Source organism: Lupinus angustifolius, chromosome LG11 (genome assembly GCF_001865875.1).
Source record: "Lupinus angustifolius cultivar Tanjil chromosome LG11, LupAngTanjil_v1.0, whole genome shotgun sequence".
NCBI classification, from domain to species: domain Eukaryota; kingdom Viridiplantae; phylum Streptophyta; class Magnoliopsida; order Fabales; family Fabaceae; genus Lupinus; species Lupinus angustifolius.
The window spans coordinates 32,268,326-32,281,897 of record NC_032019.1 but is presented as its reverse complement, the minus strand read 5'-3'; the positions used below and the strand labels follow the sequence as shown (position 1 = coordinate 32,281,897).

At 33.3% G+C, this 13,572-nt stretch overlaps 2 protein-coding genes and 1 non-coding gene across 5 annotated transcripts; 2 read left to right on the top strand and 1 right to left on the bottom strand.

Annotated features, from left to right (window-relative positions):
• Positions 902-4,928, top strand: LOC109359035 (CBL-interacting protein kinase 2-like). 2 transcript variants are annotated; one of them, XM_019603542.1, is made up of 2 exons: positions 902-945; positions 2,938-4,928. In XM_019603542.1, exon 2 carries the CDS (start codon positions 3,253-3,255, stop codon positions 4,678-4,680), a length of 1,428 nt encoding a protein of 475 aa, XP_019459087.1. In that variant the 5' UTR covers positions 902-945; positions 2,938-3,252; the 3' UTR covers positions 4,681-4,928. The 2 variants fall into 2 exon arrangements, with proteins under 2 accessions (XP_019459087.1, XP_019459088.1); XM_019603543.1 differs by lacking the exon at positions 902-945 and adding an exon at positions 2,193-2,815.
• TRNAY-GUA lies at positions 7,311-7,401 on the top strand. The gene is given in 2 exon segments: positions 7,311-7,347; positions 7,366-7,401. It is a non-coding gene; the product is annotated as a tRNA-Tyr (tRNA).
• LOC109360871 lies at positions 8,371-13,080 on the bottom strand. Of its 2 annotated transcripts, none has more exons than XM_019606055.1 (4): positions 12,984-13,080; positions 10,945-12,599; positions 9,617-10,659; positions 8,371-8,678 (listed from the first exon to the last, which is right to left on the bottom strand). In XM_019606055.1, exons 2-4 carry the CDS (start codon positions 12,415-12,417, stop codon positions 8,531-8,533), a joined length of 2,664 nt encoding a protein of 887 aa, XP_019461600.1. In that variant the 5' UTR covers positions 12,418-12,599; positions 12,984-13,080; the 3' UTR covers positions 8,371-8,530. The 2 variants fall into 2 exon arrangements, with proteins under 2 accessions (XP_019461600.1, XP_019461599.1); XM_019606054.1 differs by having other exon boundaries at positions 12,913-13,044.

The window sequence follows — 13,572 nt, the reverse complement described above, 5'->3', positions numbered from 1 at the left end:
AAACTCCTACACTTTTAGGAAAATATTTTCCCACACCTTATTTTTATATGTATATAATGTGAGAAAGATAAATAAAAATATGTAAATAAAATGTGAATGGTGATTTAATAATTAATATAAAGGAAGAAATATGAGGTGTAAGAAAAGTAAGAGTAATAAGTAAAAAATAATTAAACAAATCATATATCATTAATAGGGTTGATAAAAATACATTTAAATGTGAGTATCATTAAAAAGAGAATAACTTATTTTTTTACACCAGATAAATAATGGAAATAATACATATGTCAAATAATGAATAGATTTAAGAAGATAAATTATCTTCTCCTATAAGGATATAATTTATTCTCTAGTAATAAATACATCTAATGAGTACCCATAAAAATAATAACCTATATATGGAGACAATATTTGCTTCTTTTTTGTACTATCAAGTGTATTCTCTCATATTTTGGGTAATAAATTAATCTCTTCTGGAGTGTCTAGGTGTCCCTCCCAACAAGTATCACTATCAGGAATTGAATTTTTGGTCTTTCGATCATCCTAGGGATATAGTAGGATCTTACATCTATCACTATATTAATGTCTTGTTGGTTGGTGGATATCTGTCATTTGACTACAAGCATAATCATAGAATGTTTTTAAATAAATATTATAAATTTAATTTTAAGATTAAATATAATTGATTTTATTATTATTTCTTTAATGTCCAAAAGGAATGTATTTTGAAAGTTTGTTGGTAAAATTCATATGAATATGAGGACAGAAACATGAATATCTAAAATGCACCGGTCAGCCCAAATACCATCCCTAGTAACCAATATTCAGCGGTGCTCAGTAACTACCACTCATATATATAACATACAACACTCTCTTCTTTATTCACTTTCATATATTCAAACCATAATTCTCTCTCTCTCTCTCTCTTCAAATACCCTTTTCCTGGTAAATTCATATACTCTTTCTCATGTTCCTTCTGCATTAAAAAATGATTTTTTTATCTTTACTGTTTGAAAGTTTGAAACTTTTTATTTGTTTGAGTTTGAAATCCACTCATGTATTCTCAAACTACATTTTTGTTTAATCAATCATGTACCCAAAAAAACTACATTTTTGTTTCATGCTTGGTTAATAATGTATATGTTTGTGATTATTGAATTCTTTATTTTATATACACACACCAAAATTGGTGTTAAAGAAGTAGTCTGAGATTTGGACTGAGATCATTTAGATTTTGAAATCCACCTCCAATTGTTTATCATTGCTTGTTTCATGAGAAAGATGTTTGATCACAGATTTTGAGATTTGAATTTTCAATGATGAGTGTTGATTAAGTTTGTTCACCTTTTATTAGTTACCAATATATTGTTTTGTTTTGCATCTCATAAAGTTACAAGCTTTTCCTATTATACACTCTTTTGTTTTGCATCTCATAAGATATGTTTGCAATTTTGAAATTTGTTTTTTTTTTGGTTATTTTCTCTGATATTGATGCACTTTACTGTTTTATTCTATTTGGCAATTTCCTAGTTTCTATAACCCTTTCTTATTCAAGGTATCTTTCCTGTTACTTTGCTCACTTTCATAGATTCAGTTCTTGTACCATAGTTTACTACAAGTAGAAGAATGGATGAATGCATAAAAATCAAATTATCAAACATTATATGTAGTTAGATATTTTATACAAAGGTGTTCTTTTTTATATAAAATATATTTGGGAAAAAATCTGAAACCACCCTCTAAACTTAGCATGATATGCAATTTAGTCCTGCATTTAAAAATGTATTAGAATCAATGCATGTGCTAATGAACATGATTTATGATAAAGTGTCAATGTGCAAAAAGAACCGTAGGTTCTGGTTAGGATGCAAAATTAAGGACTTTTTTGCACCCGAAACCAAGGTTCTTTTTGCAAGTTTTTGAAATTCAAGGACACCATCATACATCATGTTAAGTTCAGGCGGTATTAACTTTATGAGATGCAAAACAATTTTCTTTCACGTGTCCAAGGACACCATCAAAATTAAGGACTTTTTTGCACCCGAAACCAAGGTTCTTCTAGATTTGTTACTACGTAGAAGTCATGAGAGTGAACCATCTCGGGATAAATCTTTCACGTGACTAGAGAGAGATAAATATAGTTTTAATACAGCCCTAAAAATTTGACAATGTAGTTGTTTATGTCACTTTTCAATATTTTCAGCAAGGATTAGTGAAGCGTGAGAGAAATAAATGTCAAAATAGGTAGGCAGGATGGAACATTTAAGTCATGATATGGTGGAAAATGGAAACACATTCATATAGAAACTTTTAATGGTTATTTCAACCTTCTAGGTTTTCCTTTCCCTTTGTTCTTCCATCAAATATGTGAGCATTGTTTTTTACTTGTATTTGTATGTCTAGTTTGCAACTTAAGAAATCACTGCCTTTCACTTTGAAAGAGAATGTCTGTCACATATTCGGTTTCAAGTCTCAAGCCTATCATTGTGTTGTATAGACAGATTGTGAGTCAAGTTTATTGCTTATACTTCTGTATATGTTTAAATTTGTTTTCTCGTCCTTTGTCTATTATCATTTCTTCATAGCATCTCTAGAAGCAATAGTTAATTAGACTATACTAAAGGAAATTGTAGTTGACGGATTGATGAGTTTCTTCTCAAACGAAATTCTGTAAAATTATGATTACATGCTACTTAATTCTGTTTCGTATTGGGATTTTATTTCTGTAACCCTTTTTCTTAATTTGTTATGCATGCATCTAGATTGTTAAGGAGTGGCATCTTAAAGAAGTTATAAATTCTATTAGGGAATAATGGTTACATTTTATCATTAGATTTAATCAAAGTCTTTAATATCTTCGAATCTTGCATCGCATAATTTATTTAGCAAGATCGGATTGTTTTAGTGTTGCCTAATCAATTTGCTGCCTTTTTTCAGGGGTGCTGCCACTAAGTTTTTGAGAAGTTCTTTTCATCAGTATTCTGTAGTGTCAACCCAGAAAGTCACGGAATGCTGAAAGATGTGGTTGAAAGCAAAATATTCATTCTCTAAGGTTAATGAGGTTTTAGCTTCATCTGAGCTAGCCTTCATCTTTGATGAGATAGAATCTTTAGTCCACCGCCGACATCGATTTCGTGCTCATGTGCCTTTTCTGGCTACTCGTGATTCCAAAACATGGGGTCTGTGATGATGATTGAGCTTTGAGCATCTTTTTACAAAGCATATTATAATATCAGCAGTAACATCAGCCATATGTGGAAATTGTTCCCACAAATGGAACAGAAAGTACGTGTGCTTATGCAACGATACGAGCTAGGGAGATTGTTAGGCCAGGGAACCTTTGCGAAGGTCTACCATGCTAGGAACCTTCTAACTGGCATGAATGTGGCCATCAAGGTAGTTGACAAAGAAAAGATTTTGAAAGTTGGGATGATTGATCAGATCAAGCGCGAAATTTCGGTGATGAGGCTAGTTAAACATCCAAATGTGGTTGAGCTTTTTGAGGTAATGGCAAGTAAAACCAAAATTTACATTGTCATGGAGTATGCAAAAGGCGGCGAGCTTTTCAACAAAGTAGTGAAAGGAAAGTTAAAGGAAGATGCTGCTAGAAAATACTTCCAGCAACTGATTAGCGCAGTCGATTACTGCCACAGCAGAGGTGCATATCACCGAGATTTAAAGCCGGAGAATCTACTGTTGGATGAAAATGATAATTTGAAGGTTTCAGATTTTGGTTTCAGTGTACTTGCTGAATCAAAATGCGAAGATGGGTTACTCTACACTACATGTGGTACTCCTTCATATGTTGCTCCCGAAGTGATAAAAAGAAGGGGTTATGATGGAACCAAAGCTGACATATGGTCATGTGGTGTAATCCTTTATGTTCTATTGGCTGGTTATCTTCCATTCCGTGATGCAAATCTGATGCAGATGTACAAGAAGATTGGTAAAGGGGAATTCAAGTTTCCTAGATGGTTTGCACCGGATGTTCGCCGGCTGTTGTCAAAAATCTTGGATCCTAACCCAAAGACCAGGATATCAATGGTGAAAGTCATGGAAAATTCATGGTTTAAACGGGGGTTAGTGAAAGAGAAACCAGTTATAACCAATATGGAAACGAAACAAATATCTCCTCTTGATGCTGCTGATGGAGTATTTGAAGTATGCGAGAATGGTGATCCTATTGCAGACTCAAAGCAAGAACAAACAAAGCCTTGTAAATTGAATGCTTTTGATATCATATCTTTCTCAACTGGTTTCGATTTGTCTGGTTTATTCGATGATGATGTTCATAAGAAAGAGGTGCGGTTTACATCGAACAAGCCTGCATCGATTATTATCTCAAAGTTGGAGGAGATGTGTAATCAACTTCGGTTGAAAATAAAGAAGAAAGAAGGAGGTCTGTTCAAGTTGGAAGGTTCCAATGAAGGGAGGAAAGGTGCTTTGGGTATTGATGCTGAGATTTTCGAGATTACACCACAATTCCATCTGGTGGAGTTTAAAAAGTGCCATGGTGACACAATGGAGTACCAGAAGCTTTTGAAAGAGGACATTAGACCAGCACTTAACGACATTGTTTGGACTTGGCAAAGAGAACAACAACAACCTCAGCAACTCCAACATGAAGGTGAAGTGCAAGAAGAACAGATAGAGGCTATATCATCACAGCAAATTTCATAGTCAAAATTTGTTTTTTACTATGTTGTTGTGTATGCTTTGAACTTCCTTGGTTATTTATCTGGATCTAAGTTCTTTGTTATTTTGACAGTATTCATAGAATAAGATTGCTAGTTCTATCTTCTCATGTATGCATGCATGCATGCATACTCATAGGGTTATTGGAATAACTTGTACATAACTTTTTATAGCTATTTAATGAGCTTGTTAGTGAAAGGAAATATAAGCTTATTTTAGCTTATTCTTAAAAGGACTTTGTTGATAGAGGCAATACTCACTTCTATGATCTTTATGTCTCCAAATGGATTAGACCAAGACTATTGATAGCTGAACAGTGTGCAAAAAAATAATTAAATAAGTTACTTAATTGAACTATTTGAATCATATTTGGATATTTTACCATTGGGTAATTTATTGTAACTCAATGATCCTTCTTTATAATTTATTACTTTTTTTATATAATATATACATTGTTAAGGTAAAGATTTATACACAATTACTACAATACTTATCATTTATTTGAATTATTTTTTTGAAGAGTAAATATTAATTGTAAATGATATAATGATAGTGTATAAAATTTTCTGAATGCATATATTTTTCCTCTTACTTTTTTACTGTCCCACATTGTATTGAATTGGCATTGGCGTTTGCATTTTGAAGCTTAAGTTTGCATGAGGAACTTGAAGTAATTATGACGCCATATTTACCCTCCTTTTCTATATGAAACTGCTTGGCAATGTTTGTTTGACATTATTTTTAGTTACAACTAGCAAGTTACCCGTGCATTTGCACGGGACAATATTTTTTGCCGCATGATTAAGAACACATATTACATGTGCATTTATGATTAAGAATATGTATGTTATTTGTACATTCGCATGGTTAAAACCATATATGTTACCAGTGCATTCATATTGTTTAAAATTATTAATTATATATAAAATCATAAGGTCAAACCATACGGTTTAACTGTTTAAATCGGATAAACTTAATATGGGTCATTTACTGGTTTAACATCTTGCTCGACTTTCTCAACATTGTTTTTTACACATACATAACATGATATAGTTAGTAGTATCCTATTAATCAAAAAAATATTATTTTAATATTGCTATAGTAACATTATGTTTTAATATTGTATAGGTAATTATATTCCTTTTATTTTTAAATAAATCACATGTCATGAGGACTTGAAAGATTGACACATGTCATTGAGAGATTGACACATGTCATGATGGACCTTTAGTTTTGATGAGAGGTTGACACATGTCATGAAGACTTGAGAGATTGACATATGTCATGAATGAGTTTTTTTTATTATATAGGTAATAGAAATATTAATTTACCTTTGAGTTGATTTAGAGCTATGTTTTGTATCATGCACTTTATTTGAAATGGATTGGAAAATGCAAATGAGTCAAAAATGAAAACGATATTTGTATAAGATTAAGGCAAGTAAACTCCAATTATTTATTTTAGTTGATAAGTTTGCATCTATTATTTTGTTGTTAGTCTGAAGAGGCAATACAATATAAAAGTGGCAAAAAATGTTAATCTCAATATACTGCTTAACAAATGTAAACCATGCCTAAGGATTGTAAATTTGTAATGGGTATTGATGAGTCCAGGTAGTGTATTATCCAGACCCACTTTATTGCTTCATTTTTAGACTGTTAATATTCGATGGGTCTGGTACTCATGGATTATTGGGTATCCAGTGGATTTGCAGTATGTATAAATTCAAAAAACATTTAAAATAAAAGGATAATGTATCTCTTGGTGTGAGGAGAAAATTTCTCTTCATACACCAGTTAGGCAATAATACATAGCTACTTTTTACTTATTTTTAAAATAAATAAAGAAATAAAATGTAAAATATCACAAGTGTCAATTAATAAGTATGTGTGGGGAAATAATTTCTCTCTTCACACCAAGACATACTTTATTCACTTAAAATAATTACATGTAATTGTGTGTTTATTTCCAGTCTTATATGTTATCTAGGTAATCAACAAGAGAAAAATTACAAAACATAGTTAAAAATTTAAGCACATCTTAAATTAATATTTCAACATTATGACGTAAAATTGATTTAGTAAGAATTGTTTAATAAAAAAATATTGAATTATATACATATCAATTAACAACATAACATCACATCATTACTTAACATCACCGACAATTGACAATATAACATTATGAATTAACAATATATATAAGAATGAATAGCAAATCCAGGTACTTGTAGCTCTGGGTATCTCATTACCCAGACAGAAACACTAACTCAGATCCATCAAATAGTAAGTTTTAAAATCTCGGATGTCAATTATTTACGAGTTTTAAAACACAAATCTAAATCCAACCCATAGTAGGTATCCAGATTTCGGGTACAGATGCCATTGCGAGAGCTATTATACCATCATTTAACATTCCTGCCGAGTTCTAGAAAGTTACAAGACTGATACATTTTATAATTAATTGTGCTCCAAGGATATAACGATAAGAACTTTACAGGTGGACATTTATAACAAAAGCAGAGGAAAATTTTAAACAATATGGAAATTGCGGTAAATAGATAATTTTAAATTATATTTTGAAATATATATATTGTTTGGTTAATAACATTCAAACCGACCTTAGCTCAGTTGGTAGAGCGGAGGACTGTAGTTGTTAATAAAAACAGACATCCTTAGGTCACTGGTTCGAATCCGGTAGGTCGGAATCTATTTTTTCAAACCCTTTTTAATTTTTGGGCCTTTTTTCTTACTACAATATTATTTTTGTTTGAAAAGACACCTCAAAAATGATTTTCTGTAGTACCCAGAATCAGCTAAATGTGTGTTTTGATTCACCCAAGTGGGTATTAAAATATTAAACATGAAATTAGCAAGAACCTTCCTTGTATTATTTATCAAATGTAATATGCCTGTGAATATAAAAATATTTATATGCATTTAGTACATCACTCATCATTTCTTATATTACTTTTTTTAAGGAGTCAATGATAATAAAATATAAATGATAGATGATATAGTGACAATGTATAAAACTCTTACAATGTTATCACATCATTTTTTATATGTACAATATTTTATAAATTTATATGTATATAGATAGGGTGAGAGGATATAGAGAAAAAAATACAACTAGTTATTCTCCGTTCCAAACCGGTTCTATAAGTTATTTTTCACTTTATTTTGAAGCTTAAATCACCTTTTAATACTAGTTTCAAAAAATAATACGATTTTATATAACTTTTCATTAAATAGGACAAAAATAAAAACACAAAATAACTTGTAAGAACCAAATCTACTACTGTTGCCTATTACATGACTCATTTAGAAACGTTTTGGACAATCATTTTCCATTATTTGGTAACATTGTTAGGAAGAGGATCAAACGATAAAAGAACTCCCAACTGGAATAAGCAAAAAAATATAGAAAAAATTGTACATACTGTTGAGTTATTATAGATCCATCTTATGCTGAATTCATGAATAATGAGACAGGACCATATTTCTTAATGAGTTTACATTGTTGCACAACCTATTTTCTTTTTCTTAATTAGCAACTGGTCATGTTAGTATCATTTCATTTCTCATTAAGACATCAATTACTGCATTCTTTTTAGAACATGACAAATGAATATTGATGTCAAAATAAACACCTTTCTCTTGTTACCTATGGCTCAGAAAAGGCATGCATAAAAAATGTATTCCTTTTGATGCTAACATTATGTAAACATGAATCTCCCTTCATTAAAGATCAAAGGAAGACACAATACATTCAGTATTCTAAACTCTTCCCCTCAAAGGAGGCTATTTCAAGTGTGTTTATCAAGTGAAGTTCTTCATACCCTTTCACTATCCCCTTTTAAATTAAATGACCAAAATGAGTGTACATCTGAAGCTGGAGGATGTAGACCATCACTGTGATGGGGCAGTGTAACTGATGACTTCCCTATGCTTTCCATAGAACCATGTTTAGGCCATTCCTTTCTGTAAAGTAAACAATGAGCACCAGCTGTTAGATTAGCAGGAGTTAAAAAAAACCATAAGCAAAATAAACAGGTCAAAACAACAGTTTTAAACTACATATATTACCACTAAAACATGCATAGGTTAATTATACTTTTGGCCCTTATATGTAATGCTCATTTTGAACTTGGTCCTTATATGTGATGCTCGTTTTCAACTTGTTCCTTATACATAAAAAAGTTTGAATTCAGTCCCTATATATACATTTCAATATGGTCCTTACCATTTATTGTTGTTATAACAAAGTCCAAACAACAGTTTGAACTATATATTATCACTAAAATGTATTATACTGTTACAGTAAACTTTTGGTCTCTATATGTGATGGTCGGCTTAAACTTGGTCCATATACATAAAAAAGTTCAATTCAATCCTGATATTGACAATTATTCTCAATTTGGTTCTTACCTTCTATTGTTATTATAACTTATAACACTATTTGTCGGGTATTAAGAGCAAGTTGAAAATAATAGTCATGTGAAGGGACCAAACATATACATCTTTTTGTCTGTGATTATCATTTTTCCACTTTGGTTCTTATACATGACAATCATTTTTAATTTGGTATCTATACATCATCAACTTCAACAAACGATCTTATAACATCAATAAATAGCAAGGACCAAATCGAAAATAGTGGGTACACAAGGAGACTGAATTGATATTTTTTACGTATGACGGAGTTAAAACTGAATGTCACACGTACACTATACACTACTTACATGTTCAAGCACATGGCTTGAATGTTCTATGCAATATACATCATTTTTTTTGGCTACGCAAGTTTATCAATTTAAAAGTTCTATCAGCAGTACATATCCATATACACTATACAGCATGAATTCCAAATTAGCTATACAATAAAAGGCAAAAAATAAGCCAAACAGTTATTTACTCACTTGGACCAACCGTAAGAAGGAGAACGTTCAAGCACATGGCTGCTAGAAGATGCACTTGAACTCCCATATATCATTTCATTCTGAGTAACACCCTCCTGAGCCTTAAGGGCACCTGACAATGGTGGAAATAAAGTACTCTGTGACCAAGGATCATAAGCACTAGAACTGGTAACAGGGCTGAAGGTCCCACCACTTTGACAATTTGGAAGAAATACATTCTGTGTAGAGTGGGCACTTGAAAGTATGGTATCATCTTTGTTAAAAAAAGAGGCCATAGTCTTCTGAGATGACGGAAGCACAAAGTCATCCTTGTTTGGTATGTTCCCTTGCAAGGGTAAAACCCATCTTTCTGGACTACCAATTAAACCTAAACCCTCTTGACCAAGTGGTGAAGTACTCCACATCTGCCATGTCCCCTTGTCATTCGCAGCTGCATCATCCAAAGGAAAAGCATGCCTGTCTTGGGCCTTGGGGGTACTAGGAAACCGATTACAATAACTATTCTTTTCTCGGGATAATGGGGACTCAATTGGATATGGCCTATTGACATCAGAACCAGCAGATATGTTTTTTAAAGAGTGAGGCTTCGCTACTGCCATGTCTTTTACAATGCCACTTCCCATGTCCAACTGAAAATTATCTAGTGACTCAGAAACAGGTCCAAGCAAGGATACTGGATCTGGAACATAACAGGGGTCCTCAAAAAGGTCTTGCTCTTCATGCCGAAAGTCACGTGGTATATTTCCAACTGGAGAGAAAAAGGGTTCTATTGCAGGAGAAAAACCTAGACTACTACTGGTTGTTCCATTAGGATAGGTGGAAATATTAAATGGAGATGGAAGACCAAAATGAATTGGATTATCAAATGACTTTGTAACCAGTGATTGACCAGATAACTTGGGGCTTCTGGCTTCTGCTTGAGATTTGGAATTCGGTCTAGATATTACATTTGAATTTGAGGATTGAGGAACGGATGAGGATCTAGTAAATAATTGATGCCATGACTTTTTAGGTGCTGTCCATGGCTGTGATTCAGGAAGAACCTGCAAAGAATAAACATTCTTGCTCATACTGTTTTCTTTATACAATGCTTCCTAACAGTATAAACTAGAGCATATCATAATTTTGTTCATAAATATCAAATACCAATTGACAAATGAACCGAGAGTTAGTGAAAAGAGAGGCATTTGAATAATGCTAATTGCTAAAATCCACCAAAAGATTAAAAAAGGAACTAGGATAGCTATATCAATCAACCTTCAACAAGGCCTACTAAAACAGTATTTTACAAAGGCAAAGAAAAGGGGATAGAAAGAAAGACAACTTACAGAGTCATTGATACTCCAAACATCTCCTTTCAAATTGGATTTTGCAGTTGGACGTTCAGGAGGACATACATCTCTCCTGCTAACAGCAGTATGAGCATGATCAAGAGAACTGTTAAACTTGTTTTCTTTTGTCACAGTAGCAGTATTATTAGTGCCCCTTCCAAAACCAAATGCTTTCGAAGAAGACAAAATCGTACCTCGCATTCGATCAAGGTACCTAGTTCCAGTACTTCCTCGGTTAAAATTGCTTGAAACAACATTTTTACTGTGTGTGTTGTCTGTACTGTGTCCCTTGCCACTCTCTTTCTGACGATCTCTACGATCAAGTTCACTCTTTTTATCCAAGTCTCGCTTCCGCTCATTTTCCTTGCCAGCTCTTCTTTCCAGTTCTTCTACATCAGAGTTGCTCTTACTTGACCCCTTGTCTTTCTCTTTTCTTTTTTCCTGATGCTTCTTTTCAACTTCCTTCCTACTCTCTTTCCCCTTAGTAGGATGTGATGGTTTGCTGCGATCTTTTTCAGCTTCCTTTTTCTCATCTCTCAGTTTCCTACGCTCCTCCACTAACCTTGCAACTTCCTCCCTCTGTTCCCTCTCTTCCTCCTCCAAAAGTTCCTTCTCTAGCCTAGCCAGCCTTTTCTCCTCAGCTTTCCTGCGTGCTCTTTCCCCTCTACTTACATTGAGGTTTGCCCCATTATCACCCCGCTTTGCTAAGAGTGCCCTATGTTCAGCATCAGGCGAACATTCTTCGCTCGAACTAATTCTAAAAGCCTTTCTCCATATCCATCTAATGCTCAAGAGAGAAGACATAAAAAGCTTGGAAAGAAAAATGAAAATACCGAAATATGACCTCTCAGTCAAACAATGCTCATCTCTTCCAAAAAGACCAGCATTGCTCCAGTTGCTAGTATTGCCTGGAATAGACCCACCAACCCAATTGCCATTCTCCAACCATTCCTGACTGCACATCCATCCATTTTCAGACCAAACTTTACTATTCAATACCTTACCATTTTTCCCGACCAAGTCCTTAACTATACCAGAATTTGAAATCCCCAACCCCGGCAGCACAGGCAAATCCAAAACCGGTCTCTTCGAGATATGTCCACAATACGAACACATAAACTTACCCCCACCAGGGTTCTGATCCCTATAAGGATTCAAGCAGTTCCGGCACCTCCTCGTAGCTGTCTTCCTTAGCTTCTGCATTTCAATAGCCTCAAACCTCTTCCTCTCCCTAATTTGTGCATTTCTTCGAACCCTCCAAGCAGACAGCTGAGGCATCAAAATCTCATACCAGAATAAAGTAACTAACAACACAAAAACACAAGCCAAACGGGGTGAAGTAATCTCGAACCTATAAGCTGGTGGCAGAAGCTGCGAAAGTGCCCAGAGACCAATTAACGGAATAACCAACCAAGGTAGCATCGCAGCAACCCGGCGAGACCACTTCTGAATCACACACAGTATACACATTATCCTCTAACCAATACCTATTGTTTTCCCCGTCTTGAATCAAATCCTAATTAACAATCCAAAATCCTCTTTCTTTCCCCAAAAGTAAATAATGTTTTCCAGTTTCTGATAAAACCCTAATCAACCTTTCCACTTCCTCCAAATCAGTATCCAATAGAGTTAGATTCAGAAACTTGAGAACCCTAAAATTTCAAACACAAAAGGAGACAACTTTAAGAATGTTTCATAGGAAAAGGAAAAACTGAATCATACACAGTATACCCATTATCATCTAACCCTAATAACAACCCAAAATGCTCACTTTCCCTCAGAAATAAAAATGCATTACAATTTCATAGAAAATCCGAACCTAATTAACATTCCCACTTCCTCAAAATCAATATCCAATAGAGCTAGAACTTAAGAACCCTAAAATTCCAAACGAAGAAAGAAGGAGAAAATTTTCAGAATCATTGAGAAAGTAGAAAGAGGAATAGAAGTGAAAATAGCACTTACGGAATTGGTGTTCATGTCGGAAACACGAGAAAATGGGAGAGAAGTGCGAATAGGGTAGATAGTAGAAGCACCTGAACGACGTCGTTGGAATCGGGTTTGTGGAGAGAGAAAAGAAGCACGCGGAAGAAGAAGAGAGAGATAAATAGATAAATGAACTAATGCTACTGAACCGGGTTATGAGATAGATTGAACCGGGTTATGAGATAGATTGACCCGGTTTTGGTGAACCGGATCAGTTTTATAAGGAACAGATAACCTAATTCTATATTTATAAGAGGTTATACCTTCTCAAAACTATAAGCTTTTTAGTTTTGAATAAGATTAATATAAATTAGAATTGTGAATGTATGGATGCATAATCGATATTTATTTTTATAATATTTCTTTTTGTTGTGAATGTTCAATCTTATTGTTACCTTTAATCTACCTTACCTTTACAATGGCCACCATAGTTCAGCAATCAGATAATAAGCCATCATTTTGAGTTTATTACATTTTATATAAAAATTCTTCATTTCTTTATTTTATTAAATTGATTTGAATTAATAGTCGAGATTATCAAGGTAGGGTGGATGTGATATTATAACAAAATATTTTGACTATTATTTTAATTAATAAATTATGTTTCCGTTTTTATATGTTCTACAATTTCCTTTGGAA

Bases quoted from the DNA above. Each gene is read 5' to 3' on its own strand.
- LOC109359035 (XM_019603542.1), top strand. From the start codon at position 3,253: ATGTGGAAATTGTTCCCACAAATGGAACAGAAAGTACGTGTGCTTATG.
- LOC109360871 (XM_019606055.1), bottom strand. From the start codon at position 12,417: ATGTGTATACTGTGTGTGATTCAGAAGTGGTCTCGCCGGGTTGCTGCG. The intron at 10,660-10,944 runs GTAAGTTGTCTT...TATTCTTTGCAG, and splicing joins TTTGGAGTATCAATGACTCT to GTTCTTCCTGAATCACAGCC. The intron at 8,679-9,616 runs GTGAGTAAATAA...TTTACTTTACAG, and splicing joins CCTTCTTACGGTTGGTCCAA to AAAGGAATGGCCTAAACATG.